The following is a 22,381-nucleotide window of genomic DNA, read 5'->3' on the forward strand; positions in this document are numbered from 1 at the left end:
AAAACCTGATTTAAGGGGGCCTGTTAGAGCCCCAGAAACCTATTGGCTTAGCCTTGACCTGCCAGGTAAAACCGTTGTACACAAAGATCTGCTTTGTTCTTAATCAGTGTCTCAGAAAGTATTGAAACCAGTGACAGCCAGGCAACTAGCATGTTTATTAAAGACAGTAATAAAGTTTTTTTTATTTCGCTCTAGACCACTTTCCCTAAGACCACATTAGGAGCTCAAGTTTTGCTACTAAATTTAGAAGGTTTTTCTCCATTGTCATTGTCTGTTTATTAGTGTAGTCTCTGGGCATTAGTCTGGCCAGTTTCTACATTCATTGTTTACTGTAAGGTTGTAAAGTTAACTTTTCTCCATGTAATAACTTATATTCTACGTTAGGTATCAATTCAGGAGCTGTGAACCTTACAATTGTGCTTGCCCTGTGCTTTCTAATGTATTGATTTCTAATGATTTGCAGCAGGTATTTTCTAATATTAATTATATCTCATTTGGGTTACAGTTTCCTTATAATTAGCAGGTGTATGCTGCATGTATACTGTTCTCTAAGGTCAACAGTGCTAAACTAATGTTTAGTACAGTGTTTCACAGGGCGTGACAAGTATTTATGTCTGATGTTCATACTCACACACAAAATAGCCATCAGTCTTAAAAATACCTTTGATGAAGCTGAAGATTTGCCTGGCATAGACCTAGACGCCTGTAAAATTCCCATAAAAAGTCATTGTGACACCCACAAGAGTTCTTATAAAAGAAGCACAAATAGCGTTGCTCATTTTCTAAGTCAACAAAGTCGTCCTTTGTTTAACCAAACCCAACAAGCTCTTCATTATGAATTACAATTTAAAAAAAGCTTGGTCTACTACTGGATCTCTCAAGAGGACCTCTTCATTTGGTGGTCAACCAAAAAAGCTATTCAGGCATTTGTCCTTAGCGAGCAACAAGAGCTCTCCAGAGTCCATCAGCTTTTACGGTGGATCAAGACTTCGAAGAACATTTGAATCTGGAACTATAGAGCGTAGTTTGGGTTTTAACATCAATAGTTTCGAAAGTTATGATGGTTGGAAGAATGGTGGACTGTTTAGTATTAATTCAAAGGTGACTATGATGTCTTTAAATGACCGACTGGAAACCTATCTAGAGAAGGTGACCTCGCTGAAGGAAGAAAACCAACAGCTGGAAAGGAAGATCAAAGAGTGGTATGAAAAAAATGCACCTCAACAATTGCCTGACTACAGCAAAAACTTGAAGCGCATTGAGGAGCTTCAGAGAGAGGTATGAATCACATAATTACTCACAGTGGTCACATACCTTTGTAGGAGTTATAGTTGTATTCCTTTACAATATACTCAACAGAGGCACATTCAAGAAATAACCAATTAGATGCCCACAGAAACAGTAACATTTATTTCTATACAAACTGTGTAGTGGAAATGTACTGCAAAACCACCTAAATACAGTCTTTTTTTTTAACCAATGAACTTCCATGTAAATTACTGGGCACATGATTAATTTTTTGTAAATTGTGCTAAAGTAAGCTGTTTAGCTGCCAAAATGTTTCAAATACGCTACAATCTAATTAAACAATGTCCGATAGATTTACCAACAACCTGCAAAGTGTTATGCCCTGTACACACAATCGGTTCGTCTGATGAAAACGAACCGATGGATTTTTTCATCAGATATCCGATGAAGCTGACTTTCATCGGTCTTGCCTACACACCATCGGTTCAAAATCCGATCGTGTCCAACGTGGTGACGTAAAACACAACGACTTGCAGAGAAAAATGAAGTTCAATGCTTCCGAGCATTGAACTTCATCGGTCCGTTTTCATCAGACGAACCGATCGTGTGTACAGGGCATAAGTGTTTTTTTAATTGAATAAAAATGGAAACCGCTTGTTCTGGTATGCTGTTGAACTATATGGAAAAACTGTGCAGACCATTTAATCAAAATATGTGTCCAGTTTTAGGGCCTGTGTCTGCGGACTTTGGGCTTGTACCAATGGGCAAATTCAGCGTGCTTTCTGATGCATGCAATTTTTTTCTAATAGGTATATTCAACATGTAGTTGAACACCTTCTGACTTGCATTTGGCCTACTCCTAAGCTGCATCAACCTTCTGCAAGCTGCTTTTGTATTTCCATTGACTTTACAGGGAGAGAAGCAGTTCTGATGCAAACAAAAAACCCATTAACAGCTAAGGCTTGTGTAAGTTAGCTAACTAGACACTGACACAGATAAACAACATTTGGGAAATATGACTACCCACAGATGTTCAAGAAATATCCTCACCAGCATTCATGCTTTCTATACAGATGTTTAGAAATCCGTACATGCGATCGGACCTTTGTCCGACCAAAATCACATCGGAATTCCAACTGAATTCCATCAGAGTAAAAGAGAACATGGGGCCAGATTCAGGTAGAAGTGCGGCGGCGTAACGTATCGTAGATACATTACACCGCCGCAAGTTTTCATCGCAAGTGCCTGATTCACAAAGCACTTGCGATGAAAACTACGCCGGCAACCTCCGGCGTAAGCCCGCTTAATTTAAATGGGCGTGTGCCATTTAAATTAGGCGCGCTCCCATGCCGGACCTAATGTGCATGCTCCGTTTCGTAACTTCCGCCACTTCAGTGACGTCATTTTCTCGAAAAGGCGACGCGCGTAGCGTACTTCCGTATTCCCGGACGTGTTGCGCAAACGACGTGAAATTTTAAATTTCGACGCGGGAACGACGGCCATACTTTAGACAGCAATACGTTTGCTGACTAAAGTTAAGGCACCCAAAACGGCGACTAACTTTGCGATGGGGAAACTAGACTAGCGGCGACGTAGCGAACGTGAAAAACCGTTGTGGATCGTCAGAACTCCTAATTTGCATACCGGTCGCTGGTTTACGACGCAAACTCCCCCCAGCGGCGGCCGCGGTGCTGCATCCTAAGATCCGACAGTGTAAAACAATTACACCTGTCGGATCTTAGGGATATCTATGCGTAACTGATTCTATGAATCAGTCGCATAGATACTCTGAGAGATATCGTATCTCCTTTGTGAATCTCGGCCATGTTCTCTATCTAAACTCCGATGGAATTAATCGAAATTTCCGATCTAATTACTCCAATGGGGCATACACATAGTCGGAATTTCCTTCTGACTTTTTCCATCGGAAGATCCGATCGTGTGTACGGGGCTTTAGATGTGTCAAGCACATTAAAGGTCTCAACCTATGTAACCCTTTATATTCTTCTATTCTGCCCCATCCCAGCAATTTGGAAATAAGAAGCTCACAGTATACATTAGAATATTGACCAACCTGATTTTAAATACCCTTTGGGTGTCATTTTATAATTTTTGCGGCCTACTGAAAGTGAATATACAATAAAGACAATAAGTGTGCCGGAACATAGTGCACAAGACTGCATATGTACTTGCTCATAGTTAGGCTTTAATCTTTCAATTGTGCAATCCTTTTCAGATATTTGATGCCAGAATAGATAACACTCAAGTTCTTCTGCACATAGACAATGCCCGTCTTGCAGGTGATGACCTACAAAGCAAGTAAGAAAATATTAAGGTACCAATTTCTTCACAAATAAATATATATATTGCCAACCGGGAGATTAGAAAAATGGCGTAAACGGTGTGCCCTACTCATAATAAGAAGGGAGGTATCACTTAGACTGTATCTGCCTCAATATTTTTTGGCCAGGATTGCACTTTTATAGGTACAGATGCAGACAGGATGCCATTGTGGGATTGTCATGATAATATAAGCATGAGCTATGTGAAAATTTAAGCTTTGATCCCATCTAGCACTGCAGGTCCAGTGGCAGATGCACCACTGTTTATTACAGGCATTGGTTATGGTCAAGTTTCTGAACAACTGCCAGTAATATTACAACATATGTAATTTTTAAGAAAAAGCACTGCAGGTAATTGTTATGTTGAAATTAAGGTGAAGATTATCTGAGACAAAACTATCTCTAAAAACGTAAATAAACTTTAGCGTTTTATGTAATTTCAAAAGTTGTTTTTGGTCTTTTTAGAATTAAGCCATTATTAAAATAATACCAAGGCATGCTGCCATGAAGTGTCTTATTCAGGTACTTCATATTATTTTGTGACAACTTTCAACTGTGCTCTTGTATTGCCAACTAATAACATGAGCCCCTGATTGAGACCATGACATATTGCACAGACATGCTCCACCTTTGTCACCATCAGGAAGGTGATGCAGAGTGAAAATGGGCAACTAATGCAGGGGCAAATATATATTGACAGGATACTAACGGTGGCAGGGCGTTTATGGGACTTTATTGATGCAATGACGTGGTCATTAGCCTTAATCCCTATGTTATGTACAAAGAGCAAAAAAAACAGGACTTTAAATGAGGGATAAGGTTATATATTTAATTATTTTAATGAACATATATATGATATATAATATATAATTATATATATATATATATATATATATATATATATATATATATAAATATATATATATATATACACACACACACATAAATAGTACCTGCACAGTTGGAAATTACTCTAATCCCTAACATTAAAGAGGGATGAGAAAATATACTAAAATAAAAACTTTATTATACGTGGATGAATGCACAATTCAGAACAGACCATAAAAATGAGCAAACACATAATGAATGATGGAAAATGCAACAGAAATAGTGAATATTCCATGGAAAATACTCTCAATTTGATCAGGGCACTGGAGCTGGACACTCTAAAAGTGTTCAACTGCAATGTCCTGGTTATATGATGGAACATGGACTCTTCGCCCATATGACAAGACCATTTTAAGTATACTGTTTTTCATGGTAAAAGACACCTTGGAGCTCAGGCCAGGTTTCCAAGTAAAGATGGATGGTCTTGCTCCAGAACTGGGAAAGTCTGGAAATATATACTGTATATACACAAGTCAGCTATAACAGTATGATCATCCATCATAACATTATGATCACCCACCTAGTATTATGTAGGTCCTCCCTTTGCCACCAGAATAAGCCTGACACATCGAGGCATGGACTCCATTAGACCTCTGCAGGTATGTTGCGGTGTCTTGCACCAAGCCATCAGTAGAAGATCCTTTAAGTCCTGTAAGTTGCAATGTGAGACCCCTATGGGTCAGACTTATTTTTCCAGCACATACCACAGATGTTTAACTGGTTTGAGATCTTTGGAGGTTAATCCAACACTTCAAACAACTTCCATTGCTCCGTGATCTGGTTTTGATGCTCACATGCCAATTTTCGACATATTTGGCTGTGGACACGGGCCAACTTGGGCACCCTGAGTGGTCTACAACAGACTGTGATGTAATGTGTATTCTGACACCTTTCTACCCAAACCAGCATTATTTATTTTCAGCAATTTGAGCTACAGTAGCTCCTCTATTGCATCAGCCACTGCTCTTCTTACCAGTCTCTCTGACTATACTGTCCTGCTACCCTGGTTAATTTGGCTCTCTCAGCCTTTATTCACAGTGCCCTGCTGCACCACCCAATTCTGGACTCTAGATAGGGGTTTTTCTGGCACCCTAAATGGAGCCCACCTGACTCCTGGAACAAGACCTCCTGTCTCTTGGCTGCTGGCTGGGCAGCTCTGACTCCTGGGTGAGATCTTCTGTCTCTTGACTCCCCTTGACTCCTAATCACACGGGATACTGGCACCTGGTAAAATCCAGACACAGGTTTAAAAGTTGCTTCCCATCCAACTCAATTTGAATTCTTCAAGCCCCAGGCCCCAATTCAGGATTACAGAATCCAGAGATAACGAAAAACACAGCTGTCTCTGCACATAAATGACAGTCTAGGACCTTATATTAAGCCGTAATGCAAATCCTGTGTTGTTTTCCTCTAGATTTTCACAGTGACAAGGCCTCTTACTGTCACAATATATATGTATCATTCTATGATTCATTTCTTTGCCAATCACTTCAATGTCAGCTCAATGTTATTTTGGAAGAACAACAGATTGGTATACTTCACTTTCAGTGTCTGTTGAAACCAGAAAGTATTCATTGACTTTCTGATTATGAGCCAAACCTTTTTGGACTATGCTGTGATCATCTATTGTCAATGGATTCTATGGCTTTGGGAAGAAATGTTTTGCCAGTTATTTCCTTAACAATAAAAAACAAGCTTGGTGTGCATATAATTTCCAGAAAAATATTGTATTCAACATGGTACAGTGTTATCCTAGTGTTATTAGTTTCTGTTTATGTTGTTCTTCATACCTCTTATAAAAGAACACAGCCATTACTGGGTGATATAAACTATAATTAAGGAAGCCGGAATCCTGCAGACTGGAAGTCTGGAATTAACTTACATTGTGTTCAGTATCTGCAATAAATACATCTGAAAGCATCAGGAAGGATGAAAATTCTAAAACATATCCTTGTTTTTCCCTGTTACTGCTGCCATGATAATTAGAAGAGTAGAGTGTTGGGGGCCACTACGGGCACGGGCGTGGTGGATGGAGCTCCCGTGTACCAATACCTTCTTTTTTTTGGTGTCACTTCCAGGGTTTTTCTACGAGGCTTCCACTGGAGGGGTGGTGGTTAGCAGTGCACCAGGACTGTACTGCTAGGGGGAGAGCACCTTGATACCAGGATGTTTCCTCACTAAAGGCCTTGTCCTTGTACTGACCTTGCTCATCAAGAACATTTCCCTGCGTTAATGGCTTTCTCCGGCAAGTGAGCACCTTGACCTACCACTTGCTCCAGGTGTGTCCCAAATGACATGGGTCTCCCTATAGAAAAAGTCTCACATCAAGATGGCCACCTGAGATCTTGAAAGATCGCAGTATCAAACAGGACAGCTGGGATACTGACAGATTCTATACGGGGACAGTTCTCCTAAAAGACTCCACTCCTCCTGTTACAATGGCACAATGACACCTACAGGTTGGAGGAAAACCTGCATCGGCCCACATGCGGTCCTTAAAGTGGTTCTAAGGTTTTTTGCCTTAATACATTTCATGCATTAAGGTAAAAAGCCTTCCAGGATCAGCTCTCCCCAGCCACCCCCCCCCCCCAAAAAAAATACTTTCCTGGCTCCTCTATCAATCCAGCAATGTGTGTGAGAGTAGCATCACTACTCTCTCTCTCTCTCTCTCCTCACAGGACTCAGAGGCAGCAGTGGGAGCCATTGGATTCTGCTGCTGTTAATTAAATCACATGAGAAGGGGGTGGGGCTGAGCTGTGCTTTATGTGTCTATAGATACACAGAGCCAGCTCTGGAATGAGCCCGCACATCTGCTCCCATAGCAAGCACTACTACAGATACAAAACACAAATTACATACACATAGTGGTATCGTTGTAATCATCAAGAGCAGGAAAATTGGTGGTAGGTCACCATAATAGCAGGAAATATACAGCTAAATTCGACTATTTTGAGCAAGTTTCCTTTAATAATAAAAAGATCAGGAGATATCCATTACATTTTACCACCAAACGAAAATCCAATTTGTCTTAAAAAAATGGGTATAGTTCACCCAGATACACAAAGTAGTTGTGATGACATGTACAATTTTAATAGCACATGTCAAAGTTGCAAAGCTATTTTCAGGCATTAGGATTTGTTTTACCTTTTTGTGAAATGGGTTAAGTTTACTAGATACATTGGGTATGCACCATCCAAAAGTAAATCTAACACAAACAAGCAAGGTAACATCTGCACGGATTAGTAAATTGCAGGAGCTGAGCTACAGGGACCTATTCAACTAAAGTAAGTAGTAAGTGTAGACCACAAAATAATTTAGGGAATGAAATTATGAAAACTTCCCCAAAATTCACACATTAACCCACATGCAACATAGAAGATTTAAACTTCTGCACATCCTCTTTGGAGATCCGTATGGATAATACCACTGCCATACACAACATGATGCAAAATAAGTAGAGCAATGCAGAATGTTCTTTCTCCATGAGAAGTTTGATGACTGTGAAAACAAAGCCCAGAGAAGCAATGTAATACAATGGGAATTACGTGGGACAATAGAAGTTCTCCAGGGTTTCTTAATGGCCTTCTTCCAGGAGCTGGTACATGATATCTTACTGGAAAAAGTGTAAACGAATAGTGTTACATGAGTCCTAGGAGGAAGGGAGCCAGGGTGTTATTCAAGAGAAGCTCTATTTATTTTGTATAAAAGATAAGCTTGTGAAAAATAAAAGCTGGTGCTTCAAAGCGGCAAACATCAATGTTTTGCTGCTTCTGCTTGATTAATCACACTCAAAGTTGAGTCCCTATTTATTGCAGTTGAGTATTTCATTAACAGAATGAAATGTAAAAGGTTTGTACAGTACTGAAGGTAATGCAAAAGTAGGCATAACTTCCTTCAGAACTTACATACCGTAGGTTGTGTGAATTGCACATTTTGGTAGAGTAATGCCACGTACACACGATTGGACATTCCGACAACAAAACCGTGGATTTTTTTCCGACGGATGTTCGCTCAAACTTGTCTTGCATACACACGGTCACACAAATGTTGTTAGAAATTCTGATCGCCAAGAACGCAGTGAAGTACAACACTACAACGAGCCGAGAAAAATTAAGTTCAATGATTCCGAGCATGCGTCTAATTGATTCCGAGCATGTGTAGGATTTTTGTGTGTCGGAAATGGCTACACAAGATCGGAATTTCCAAGCAAAAATGTTGTTGTCGGAAAAATTGAGAACCAGCTCTCAAACATTTGTTGTCGGAAATTTCTACAAAGGGTGAGCCAACTCAATATTGAACTCTACGGACTAAGACTGGGATGCCATTATAGTTCATGTGTGTGTAAAGGCAGGCGTCCCAATATTTTTGACAATATAGTGTATGTACAGTGGACCACTTAGAGACTGAGATAATGATTTCTGCTTGGTGTTTTAAAGAAAATCAAATTAGACATTATAACTTTAGGACAGTTTTAGTGATTTCTGAGTAATGTTAGTTCATTAATTGATCTTACAGTATTATCCCGATAATATATTATCTGCATTAACATACCTTTTATATTGTTGGCACATGGTTCAAGTTCTATTATCTAATTATGTTCACTTCATTTATTGAGGTATAACATGGAGCTCAGTTTGCGTCAAGCAATAGAAACAGATGTAGTAGACCTACGGAGACATCTGGATGGACTGACGCTTGAACGCTGTGATCTGGAATTTCAGCTCGAGCATCTTGCAGAAGACCTGATGCTTCTGAAGAAAAACCACAATGAGGTATGAATCCAGTTAATGGATAATCTACAAATATCACACAATTCACTGACAAATGACATATTAATTTACCAGTCTTTTGATGTATTAGCTTTCTTTTCTCAAGCTTTGTTCTATTTACTTTCATCTGGAAATCCTGCAAATAACACACTATGGGGCACATCCACAAAAGGATTATGCCGGCGTATCTACTGATACGCCGGCGTAATTTTAAATTTCCCGCGTCGTATCTTTGTTTTGTATCCACAAAACAAGATACGACGGCATCTGGGATCGATCCGACAGGCATACGTCTTAGTACGCCGTCGGATCTAAGCTGCAATTTTTCGGCGGCCGCTAGGTGGCGTTCCCATCGAAATCCGCGTTGAGTATGCAAATTAGCTAGTTACGACGATCCACGAAGGTGCTATATGGTGGCGTACTCAATGTTAAGTATGGCCGTCGTTCCCGCGTACAATTTTGAATTTTTTACGTCGTTTGCGAATAGGAATTTGCGTAGAATGATGTCACCGTCGTAAGCATTGGCTTGTTCCGGGTTAAATTTCGAGCATGTGCACTGGGATACCCCCAGGGACGGCGCATGCGCAGTTAAAAAAAAAACGTTGTTTATGTCGGGTCACAACGTATTTACATAAAACACTCCCCCATTACATCCATTTGAATTCCGCGCCCTTACGCCGCAAGAGGTACACTACGCCGCCGTAACTTACGGCGCGAATTCGTTGAGGATTCAAAACAAATAAAAGTAAGTTACAGCGGCGTAGTGTATCTTAGATACGCTACGCCCGGCGCACTAATGCGCCGTTGTACGTGGATCTACCCCTATCTGTCCATTCATGGGTATACTTCATTCTCCGCTGCAGCATTATTTGTACAATCCAACTTCAAATATAAAAGGTAGACGTACACTGCGAAAAATGTGTTCGATTTTGTTCCGAATTTCGGAAAATTTGTGAATTCTAAAAACTTGGAAATACGGAAATTCTACATTTCGGAAATCTGAAAATTTGACTATGGTTAAATCTGGCTATGGTTCTCAACTGATTCAGCCTGTACAAGCACGTAATTTACATTTGCATTGTGTTTGTTGTTCAATTATGTGTTTGAGCAGGTTCCTGCAGAAAACAACATATATTTAGCAATTTAATTTATATGCACTAATCCATTTATGATTTTTTTTACACTATTGTGTAAACTACCATTATTTGAGACAGTCCCTTCCATGATAGTTTCTTCACACCAAAAGACTGCACTTTCCCTTAACTTTTCTTTTTTTAATAATTGAGTCCTTGCTTGATTTAAACTATAGCAACTCACATCTACAATGGTTTTGTTTTTTAGGAGGTAAATAACCTTGAAGAACAGCTGGGTGCCAGGGTCCACGTGGAGCTGGACATGGCTCCTGCTGTGGACCTCCAGAAAAATTTGTTGGATATCCGAAATGAATATGAAAGTTTGATGGACAGGAACCTAAATGATGTGGAGAAATGGTTTTTCACACAGGTAAACTGATACTCATTTTATTAAAGGTTCTTTAAAACTTTGCTCAAATTGTGTTGAATCCAGAAGAAGATCCAACATAGTGGGACAGATTCAGGTACAAATGCGGCGGCGTAACGTATCGTCTTTACGTTACACCGCCGCAAGTTTTCAGCGCAAGTGCCTGATTCACCAAGCACTTGCGTGTAAACTTTCGGCGGCGTAGCATAAAGCCGTCCAGCGCAAGCCCGCCTAATTCAAATGGGGCGTGTACCATTTAAATTAGGCGCGTTCCCGCGCCTAACGTTCTGCGCATGCTCCGTTTGGAAATTTCCCGTCGTGCTTTGCGCGAAATTACGGCGCCCCGACGTGTTTGTGAATGGCGACGTGCATAACGTACTTACGCCAAATTTTTTTTTTAAATTCGACGCGGGAATGACGGCCATACTTTAACATGGCTGGTCTAAAGTTAAGCCATGAAAAAGCAGGCTTAACTTTGCGACAGGAAAAAACTACTTGCGACGACGTAACGCACGCGAGTACCTTCGTGGATCGCCGTAAAAGCTAATTTGCATACCCGACGCTGGAAAACGACGCAAACTCCACCCAGCAGCAGCTGAAGTATTGCAGCCTAAGATCCGAAGGCGTACAAAGCAGTACGCCTGTCGGATCTTAGCCAAATGCCGTCGTATCTTGTTTGTGAATCACAAATTAAGATACGACGCGGCAAATTTGAAAATACGCCGGAGTATCAGTAGATACTCGGCGTATTTCTTCTGTGAATCTGGCCCCGTGTTTTTTTTTGTTGGGTAACATTTTGACCATGGCTGAACATACCAGATGGGACCACCAGGAGAAGGCACAGAACATGGAAACACTGCAGGTTCAACGATCAAAGCCCAACCCCTAAATTGTGAAGTTTGAACAAAGATACAGTATTAGGCTTGGTATGTAATTTAATGCTGCGTACACACGATCGGACATTCCGACAACAAAACCGTGAATTTTTTTCTGACGGATTTTCGCTCTAACTTGTCTTGCATATACACAGTCACACAAATGTTGTCGGAAATTGCGAACGTCAAGAACGTGGTGACGTACAACACTACGATGAGCCGCGAAAAATTAAGTTCAATGATTCAGAGCATTGTCAAATCGATTCCGATCATGCGTAGAATTTTTGTACATTGGAATTGGCTAAACACGACCAGAATTTCCAACAAAGCCGAGAAAACTGAAGTTCAATAGGCAGCGTCGGAATTGCATACAGAAGATCGGAATTTCCAACAAGAACTTTTGTTGTCAGAAAAATTGAGAACCAGCTCTCAAACATTTGTTGTTGGAAATTCCGACAGCAAATGTCCAATGGAGCCTACACACGGTCGGATTTTCCGACAACAAGCTCACATCGGACATTTGTTGTCGGAAATTCTGACCATGTGTACGCGGAATTAGACTTGGAACTTGAAGGACACTTAGGGCCAGATTCACAAAAGGGATACGACGGCGTATCTCCTGATACGCCGTCGTATCCCTGTTTTTATCTATGCGACTGATTCATAGAATCAGTCGCATAGATATCCCTAAGATCCGACAGGTGTAATAGTTTTACACTGTCGGATCTTAGGATGCAGTACCGCGGCCGCCGCTGGGGGGAGTTTGCGTCGTAAACCAGCGTCGGGTATGCAAATTAGGAGTTACGGCGGATCCCCGACGGATTTTCGCGTTCGCTACGTCGCCGCTAGTCTAGTTTCCCGTCGCAAAGTTAGTCGTCGTTTTAGGTGCCCTAACTTTTAGTCAGCAAACGTATTGCTGTCTAAAGTATGGCCGTCGTTCCCGTGTCGAAATTTAAAATTTAACGTCGTTTGCGTAACACGTCCGGGAATACGGAAGTACGCTACGCGCATAGCCGTTCGAAGAAATGACGTCACGGCGCGCAAAGCACGGCGGGAGTTAGGAAACGGAGCATGCGCAGTAGTTCCGGCGCGGGAGCGCGCCTAATTTAAATGGCACATGCCCATTTGAATTGGCCCACCTTGCGCCGGAGGCCGCAGGCGTAGTTTTCATCGCAAGTGCTTTGTGAATCAGGCACTTGCGATGAAAACTTGCGGCGGTGTAACGTATCTACAATACGTTACGCCGCCGCGATTCTACGTGAATCTGGCCCTTAGCACCTACAAAACATAAAATATAACCACAGTGTAACCAAGCATTGAAAAATAGTCCAACAAAACCCATTAACTAGAAGAGCATGCATGGGGAAACAATGATGTGATTTATATTTTATTTCATGACTTCTCTCCATCACACTAAACTTTCCAGTGCTAAATCTATGCCTTCTATTGTATTGACTGTTCACCCTGCAAGGACATTTGTCCCAGAGCTTAGTGAATGTGGTGAAATTTTACTTTGTAAAGAATACCAAAATCGCAAGCTTCACCAAATTCTGCTCTGGGGACAATTCCCTTGCAAAGTGCAACTTCCTATGCAAGGTGAACAGTCTTTTTGACTTTGGAAAATCAACTTCATTGTCACTTTGTATGTTTAGGGCTGTCACTGAACAAATATTCAGATCAAAAGAAAATGATTTAAAAATTAAATCTGAGTAGTATTGGCCATAAAGAGCAGGTATAATTTTACAGCCTTTTTAGAGCATAGGTGGGGCACCTGAAAACAACACAGGTTATGTTGATGGATCCCCACCCGATATCATAGCTCCCAACTGTCCCCAATTTGGAGCAATGTCCCTCTGTCCCTCTTTCCTCCTCATTTGTCCCTCATTTTGGTCTGATCTATATAGTTGAATATAAAATGCACTTTTTATCTTTCAAAAAGTTTTCACAGTGTAAACCTTCCATCCAAATTCTAAATTCTAAAATTTTAAAAGCCAATATAAAGGAATGGTAGTTGTAATAAAAAGCAAATGTGGGTTTAATTAACCTTTTGTTTTGGTTAATCCTCCTTTAAGGGGGTGTGGCAGGGGGGGTGGCCTATGCCGACATACATTTGCTAGCAGGTGTCCCTCATTCTCATTTCAAAATGTTGGGAGGTATGCGATATCATACTACAGTGCTCAATACTTAGGTGACATTATCCCATCACAAGTGAGGATATGTTTCTGAATGTAAAATGTTATTATATTTTATACCTGACATGTGATGCCTATGTCTGCACAGAGTGAAGAATTAAATAGTCGGATTGTGTCAGGAGCTGAGCAGCTTCAAACGGTGAAATCTGAGGCCATTGACTTGCGACACACAACACAGCATCTGGAGATTGACTTACAGGCTCAGCTAAGTACTGTAGGTTGGCAGTATACATAAACACACAGACACAAAGCAAGGGGTTTAATTGTGGTGTGTTTATTAAAAATGATACCTGTGCAACAGCCAGAATCATACTAGGCTATTTTCTCCCCAGGTCAGATGTTCTTCATCCATAAGTGTAGTTTGGATCAGAAAAATACTGCATTATGACCACTAGATAGAGCTGACAATAATAGTTCATAGGTATTAAGCTTGGTAACACTGGGGAAGCATTGAAGACTAAGATTAAGTTTTCACCAGAACAGGAATAAAAGGTTATTCTTCCAATGGCACCACTTCTGGTGACAATGGTACAGCTAAAACAGAAAAATACATGTTTACTATACAGTATGTGCCCATATCAAGATTATCTTTCAACATATGGGTCACCCATATTGACTGCAGTAAAGTGGGACGATCCAGTCTTTGGCAAGTGGGAGGAGTTATGGGAGATTTTTTCCTCCCCGACAAGATGAAAGAGATAAAAAAATAGGGTGACTTCCTGGACTCAAGGCTATTTATAGAGCCCCAATGCCTGGGAAACTTTGATATGTAAATTGCATCTTCATTTTCTGAAGACATGCTTGCCTTGTTCCCTCACATCGCTGGCATCTCACTATAGTAGGGTGACCAGACATTCCCTGTTTCCGGATTGAGGACAATATCCCCGGACCAAGTCTGTCCCTGATTTTTTTCCCCGGATTGGATTTGAACAGGGGCTGGTGCTGGGGCAGTTTCAAAAACAGAATAAAATAAAATTCTGAATTACACCCCCCTGCTCCACCGCTCCTACTAGCTTAGGGGGGTGTATTTTTTTCCATTATCTGTGCCCCTTTCTGATGATCATGTGCTGGTCGGAGCGGAGGGAATATTTTTTTAGTTTCGGGTGCATGCCCATTCAGCTCCGCTCGCAAGTTCTTCTGCCTTGGCTCAAGTCCCAGCCAGCCAACTGCCTGCTTATCTCCTTGCCTTCCCTGGTGGAGTGATCTTCCTTTGCTCCCCACCCAGTAGTAGCCGGGGCCCCAGAGATTAAGACTTGACAGGCTGTGAGGCGGGCGGCGGCCACTGGCAGAGAGTCGCTGATTGCCACCATTACTAGTGAAAAAAAAAATATATGTCCCTGGATTTCATTTTAAAAATCTGGTCACCTTACATTATAATTCAAAACTGTGTCTATCATAATATTATATTAATAGTAAGGTAGTGAAGGCAACAGCCAACAGTGTCTGAAGTTACTGTTTCCAGGTCAACATATGTGCAAGGACATTTAGGTGTTTGTTTTACAAGTATGCCAATTAAGAAGAGTTAAGATGGGCACATATTTGCCTTAGGCCTCGTACACACGACAGAGTTTCTCGTCAGAATTCGTCGAGAAACTCAGTGAAGAGCCGGATTCTGCCGAGAAACTCTGTCGTCTGTACACTTTCAGCCCGATGGAGCCGCCGAGGAACTCGTCGAGAAAATAGAGAACATGTTCTCTATTTTCTCGTTGTTCTATGGGAGAAGGCGGCCCGCTGAGCTCCTCGGCGGCTTCATCCCTGAACTCGACGAGGAACTCGACGTGTTTGGCACGTCGAGTTCCTCTGTCGTGTGTACGGGGCCTAACTGAATTGCAGTATGCCATAGCTACCAACAACTAAGATTTCAAATTTCAATATCCTATCGAGTCTAAGGCCTCGTACACACGACAGAGGAACTCGTCGTAAATGAAACATCGTTTTCCTCGACAAGTTCCTTGTCAGGCTTGACAAGCTTTCTTTGCGTACACACTGTCAAGACCAAATCTCCTCGCTCTCAAACGCGGTGACATACAACTCATACAATGGCAGGGGAAGTTCGATTTCACTGGCACAACCCTTGGGGCTGCTTTTGCTAATCTCATGTTACTGCGTGTTAAGTAAAAGTTTGGTAAGAGACGATTTGCACCTTTCAGACTGTTACAGCGTGAAAAATGTGCTATCTCCATTACAAACGCTACTTTTACCGAAGGTGCGCTCCCGTCTCATACTTTATTCTGAGCATGCGCGGGTTTCTTAGCATACACACGAACGTGTTTCTCGTCGAAAACCAGCCGGGCGAGGAACACGACGAGGAAATTGAGGCTCCCGTCGAGGAAAAGGAGAACTCTTTTTTTCTCGTCGAGTTCCTCGACAGGTTTCTCGATGAAAAACATACACATGACCCTTTTCCTCGGCAAAAAAGCTCTGCCACCAAGTTTCTTGATGGATTCTGTCGAGGAAAACGGTCATGTGTACGAGGCCTTAATTGAAAGTATTCATGTTGCCATGACCTAATTAAATTGATAGCACTTTATATAACCAGTACTACCTTAAGAGTATGCTGTCTGACAATCAAGAGTCCACAGGAAAATAAATGACTTTATATCGCTCACCCCTAGATAGGCTATAAGGATATGCCCAGGTCTCCCTTGCTAGTACAGAGTCTGACAGTCACATGCATAGTTCCATGAAAGTTCCAGCAATACAGGTTTAGTCTACTGGATGTAATTTTAGAATTTATTGCTGAGTAACTTGAAACAGGAGAGGGGTTCAGAGGTTTAGTGTACTCCAAAATGATCAATAGAAGAACAAACTTCTAACACAAATCCTTATAATGTATTTGGGTCATTGTTTAAACAATGACTACATCTAAGGTGGATATTGTAGAAATCTGATTATGAAATACATTTGTTATAAATTTCAGATATCAGCTCTGGAGGGCACCATGGCCGAGACAGAAGAAAGTTATAGTTCCAAGCTTGCTGAGATTCAAGAACTGATTAATAATATCGAAGCTGACTTGGCTCAGATGAGATATGATCTAGAACGCCAAAACAATGAATACAAGATCCTGACAAATGTAAAGACTTGCCTGGAGATGGAAATTGCAACATACAAAGAGCTTATCGAAGGAGAAGATTTACAGTAAGTAAGAACAGGGCCAAATGGCCTTTACACGCCAATACTAATGGGCTACGTCTATGAAAACAAATGTGACCACACAATTTATGGTGGCCAATGACTTTTTGCATGTTTTCAACAACTAAAGCTCACATAAATAAAGGGAGATAGAAAGGTAATCACTTCACATTTTCAACTATATTTAGAGAAGATAGAGTTGTGTATTGAAGTTATTTGTATGTTTCATCCATGACCCACTAACCTGTTTCTTTTTTGTCATTAAATAGCAATACAAAGCTCCAGTCGACAGGAAGCAGAGGTAAGTGAAGTTAAAGTGGATGTAAACCCTCACATATACCCAGTGAAGTGAACAGCCTCAGATGATACACAGAGATGAAACAAATCTCCCTACATAAGTTTTACAGGTATATCTGCTGTCTTCAGCTTTATAAATACTTTAGAAAGTGCACATCGTGTTACAGATTTTCTCTTTCTGTTCAACACTGGAAGTGAAGTCTGGGCACACAGCCAAGACAGCTGATTGGTGGAAAGGCACACACCCTCTCTCCACATAGGCAGAGACTTTTAGAGCTGTTTCGTGAACAGTTCAGCTCTCTGCTAATCCATTTATAGCAACCTCCCACAACCAAAATTTCAGCCTGGTTCAATCACAGTTGACGGAGAACTTTTCAGAAGTTTTCATGCTGATAACAGAAGAACGGAACAGGAGAAAGCCACAGGACTTTGTATTTTGAAGAGAGATAAGAAAACACTGCAGATATATGTGCCCAGCTCAAATGTTATGAATCGGGTTTACATCCACTTTAATATTAGGTCTTATAATGAATGCTAGCTATAGATGAAATAACAAAAATACACTGAAATTGGCTGCCAACTGCAGTCAATAGTTTTCCTGGTAACGTTTAATATGTTTGACCATTTGGGCCCTACACTGCAGAGGGAAGTGTCGTTGAAAGGAGTTATAATACTGTCAGGCCAAACTGTGTGTGACTACATATTAGGCCTGGTGTAAGACTGTAGAAAGATGTTTTAGTCTAGTCAACAGAGAGTACAATTAATTATACTGGCCTGGATTCAAGAAGAAATTGCGCCTGTGTAACCATAGGTTACACAGCGCAATTGCTTACTTGCCCCGGCGTAACGAATGCTCCTGATTCAGGAACCTCGTTACGCTGACTGCAGCCTAAGAAATGCGCGGCATAAGGCTCTTATGCCCGCATATCTTAGGCTGCATTCTTGCGATGGCCGCTAGGTGGCGTTCCCATTGTGCTCAGCGTATAGTATGCAAATTGCATACTAACGCCGATTCACAACGTTGCCCGAGCCTTGCGTACGCAATTTACGTCATTTCCGTACGGCGGTTTTTGCGTAAGGCTGCCAATGTTACGTATACCCGTTGTTCCCGCGTCGCAAAATTTAAATTTTACGTATTTTGCGTAAGTGAATCGTGAATGGCTCTGGACGCCATTCACGTTCACTTTGAAGCAAATGACGTCCTTGCGACGTCATTTGCTGCAATGCACGTCGGGAAAGTTTCCCGACGGAGCATGCGCTCTACGATCGGCGCGGGAACGCGCCTAATTTAAATGATTTCCGCCCCCTACGGGATCATTTAAATTGCGCACGCTTGCGCCAGGCATTTGGCCGGCGCGCCCACGCAATTTACGGAGCTACTGCTCCGTGAATCGAGGGCAGCGCAAAAAAATTGTGGGGGCGCAGGGCAAAATCGTTGCCCTGCGCCTCCGTAATAAATGCGCAAATCTACTTGAATCCGGCCCACTGTTATAAATACATTTATTATAGATGCAATGTTTTTGGCACAGAAACTAGGGGTGCATGTAGTTCTGGTGCTAAAGATATCAAAACTTTTGAGACAATTGAAATATAGGTAAAAGGAAGTATCACACCCCCAAAAAATGATATACTTGAAATACTAAGAAACTTTATGTTATCATGAATCCACCTCAAAAGGTAAGCCTAAATGAACCCTCTAAACATAACTCTTGTGATCACACCTGTAGCCTATTTATCTTTCTGGTACAATTTTTTTTTATTGTAATGAGCATGGCAACATGAGAACCATGTATATGGCATATCAAACATAATGAAAAGGCACGGACTGAGAGAACATGAACAGATTTCTTTTGTAGGTAATGAATGTCCATTGAGCAACCTAGGGAAACAAACTGAAGGTCCACATATGTCTCCCAGGCTCAAGGGCCATCAAGGAGAGTCTATATTGCAGGTGTTCTAGTTTGCATTAAAGGTCAAAATGCGTTCAGTTCCGCAGAATGTCCCCAGTCGGAGTGGGTAGTTAATGGAAAATAATAACATGGCTTTTATACCTGGTGTAGTTAGCCACGTGTCAGCAAAAAAAGACCCAGGGACTCTGTAAAAAGTAGGGGACAGAGGGCCACCACAAGCCCGTTAGCCACGTGTCAGCAAAAAAAGACCCAGGGACTCTGTAAAAAGTAGGGGACAGAGGGCCACCACAAGCCCGATGTCAGCAAAAGAGAGAGAGAAAGAGAAAGAGATAGACTAAGGAGAAGAATGGAGAAAAAAAAGTAAAGAAGGTAAAGTCCTGCAGGGTGGCAGAGTTGCAAGGTGGCTATTAGAAAAGACCCAGGCTGCTTGGATGCAAAGTGGGGAGAGCATAGTCCCACCAGGGTGACAATATTTTAAGAAATTTAGAGTGTGAATCATACAAGATGCTAGAATTTTTTTCATTAATCATAAGGTCGGTCAGAATGCTCTTCACCATGGCAAACAAAACAGAGGGTTTCTTCCAAGCTCTGACTATCACCCCTTTAGCAGCTATGAACAGATAGGATGCCAGCTTTGGTTGGTATGAGAATAACCCGTGGATCGGGCAGTGCAGTAAGGCAATTTTTGCATCTTTGTAGATGGGTATAAGGAACAAGGAATAGAGGAGCCCGAACACCCTGGACCAAAACCCCGTTTGGCGGGGACAGGTCCACCAAACATGTGCAGCATCCACCTCATTTCCCTATTCATCTTTCAATGTGATAGTTTACGATGAATTATTTTATTGTGGCCTAACCATTTCTCCTTGGAGCCTTATAAGTTCTGTAAATACCCTATTTAAATAGTAATATACTCAGGCTGTTAATAGACTCCATATCTAGTTACATACCTACAGTAATTGTATACCTAGATGCTAAAATGTATAAGGTGTGATTGTTTCACTGAGGCTCGGTTCACATCTGAGCTGCATGCGGTTCACAGCAGGGGACCGGTGTGTGCTGGTTCACCGTTTCAGGTCCGATTTCAGCCAGAATTTTGGGCTGAATCAGGATCTGGAATGGACCAAAAGACGTGCAGACCTGCTGTGGAGATATATGTACTGGATTTGATGTGGTTCCATTTTAACACCCCCAAGCAGGATTGGAAGAATTGTAGGAATTTTTTACATTTATATATATATTTTTTTAATTTTTCTATTTTTAACCCTGCTGCCTTCTGGCCTAGACCAAAATGACTTACATCACATCTCCCAGGAGTCTGCAATGTTGGCACACAGAGGGGCCAGTAGGTTGGCCGCAGGGTTGGCCATAGAGTAGGTCTGGCCCATCATCAGAGCTGACTGCCTAAACCTGGAAGGGGAAGTCAGCTGAAGAACACCAACATGGCAGCTCAGGCCCGCTGTATACCACCAGAACACTGTAATCGCTATGCAGGTAAGTATTTGTTTTGAAGACAACCTAGTAATACTGGTAAGAGTGAAAAGAGGGAAAAAACATGGGGTGCTGGGGAGAGTTGAATACTGCCTTAAAGGTATCCCTTCACATACTGTATACTTTGTTATATGCTTCAGCTATGTCCTTATGTATAAAACGACAGATCTAATCTGACCCAGTCATGCAAACAGCAGAGTGGTCTTATTGTTCTACCGTAGCCCTGTGGTAAGCCTTTGTTCCAGAAAAACCAAAGGGGTAATTATGTACAGTATGTAGGTATAGTGTGCTATCACTTGTTTGGATTTCTATGATAAACATATAGTAAAGGTAGATTTTTCCTAAAATGAGCACACAGATATGAGAAAGTTCTGCATATTTTCATTATTTGTAAAATGGTGTCTTCCAGGCTTTTATCTGACTTAAAAAGTAAATGTTATTCTTTATGTATCGAAGGTTTGTGTTCAGAAAAGTGTATGTGGTGTTCAAGTGTCTGTGGTGTTCTCAACAACTGATAGAGTTCTAGCTTCCATATACGTATGAGGACCATGGCTAGTAATTTTCATTGGTAGGGTAGACTAATAAAATCCATCTCTTGACAGGTTTGAAGATCGTCTCCATTACAGAAGACATTCAAGATGGGAAGGTTATATCCATATTTGAAAAAGTACATCATCTTCAAATTTAATATAAGCTAAGCTAATGGTGTAGAAATGTAAATATGTCTACAATATTCTCTCTGTATGGAATGGAATTCTTATATTTAATTTATTTTATTTTTTTAAATGTACTGTGTCTGATCTGAACTAAATTGTTCGTTGCATAGACGAGATAATAGGCTTGTAAGTAAAAAATGTAATAAAAAAATTGTGCTGTCCATAGTAACCTGCTGGAAGATTTTCTTCCAAATTAAAATTTCAACCTGTGCTAGACACAATGGCACATATCTGAATCAAACTGATCAAATGAACACTACAGACTACTGTATATCAGATTGATGGAATTGACAAACACCATGCACACGGATATGCATATAGACACCTATGTAACTGAGTCTGATAATGAATTGCACCTTATATTAATTTATATTATATTGTATTTCTATTCCTTTTCTCTGTGTAATATGTAACTATGTTCATGTGACTTCCTAAATAAAACATATTATTGTACATTTTACAGAGTCCTGCCTATACATACAATACTATCTGTCTATATACAATAAGATATGCTTATTATACTGGTTGTTTATAACACGACTACCCTTCTAACGTCCATGAAGCCTTGTGTAAAAATAATGTTTTTATGGTGGTGAGAGCTAACCAACTAATACAAAATTCTTCTTACTGGAAATGCAAAGATCCCAAAGGACAACAGGGACCCAATAGGGTTCTTTAACACATACAGTATTCCTTCAGGTTGGGTTCACACTAATGCCAGATGCGGTTTGCAACAGGGGTCCGGTACGTCCCTGTTCTCTGTTTCAGGGACGAATCAGGCCCAAACTTTTGCCTGACTTTGGCCCTGAACCTGAGCCAAAGATGCACAGGACTCCTGTGCAAGCCACTTCATAAAGAGCCAGGCACACTCTTCTGGATGGGGGAAAACCTTATTTAAAATATTTTAATAACTGGATGCACAGATTTTTTTTAAATAATGGGTATTATATTGTGATCAGTGTTAAACAAAAAAAATAATTGATTAATTTTCTAATAAAAACATTTCAGGCCGATCTCC

General features: G+C 41.0%; 1 protein-coding gene across 1 annotated transcript; it reads left to right on the forward strand.

Moving 5' to 3' along the window:
* The first annotated feature begins 648 nt into the window (after positions 1–648).
* LOC120919283 (keratin, type I cytoskeletal 19-like) lies at positions 649–21,821 on the forward strand. Its single transcript, XM_040331360.1, has 8 exons — positions 649–1,278; positions 3,485–3,567; positions 9,094–9,250; positions 10,589–10,750; positions 13,903–14,028; positions 16,735–16,955; positions 17,219–17,250; positions 21,250–21,821. The coding sequence occupies exons 1-8, from the start codon at positions 835–837 to the stop codon at positions 21,333–21,335; spliced, it is 1,311 nt and encodes a 436-aa protein (XP_040187294.1). The 5' UTR covers positions 649–834; the 3' UTR covers positions 21,336–21,821.
* Positions 21,822–22,381: the final 560 nt, after the last annotated feature.

Source organism: Rana temporaria, chromosome 12 (genome assembly GCF_905171775.1).
Source record: "Rana temporaria chromosome 12, aRanTem1.1, whole genome shotgun sequence".
NCBI lineage: Eukaryota > Metazoa > Chordata > Amphibia > Anura > Ranidae > Rana > Rana temporaria.

Coding starts and splice junctions, on each gene's coding strand:
- LOC120919283 (XM_040331360.1), top strand. CDS start 835: ATGAATTACAATTTAAAAAAAGCTTGGTCTACTACTGGATCTCTCAAG. Junction 9,251..10,588: donor TGAAGAAAAACCACAATGAG/GTATGAATCCAG, acceptor TTTGTTTTTTAG/GAGGTAAATAACCTTGAAGA. Junction 17,251..21,249: donor CCAGTCGACAGGAAGCAGAG/GTAAGTGAAGTT, acceptor ATCTCTTGACAG/GTTTGAAGATCGTCTCCATT.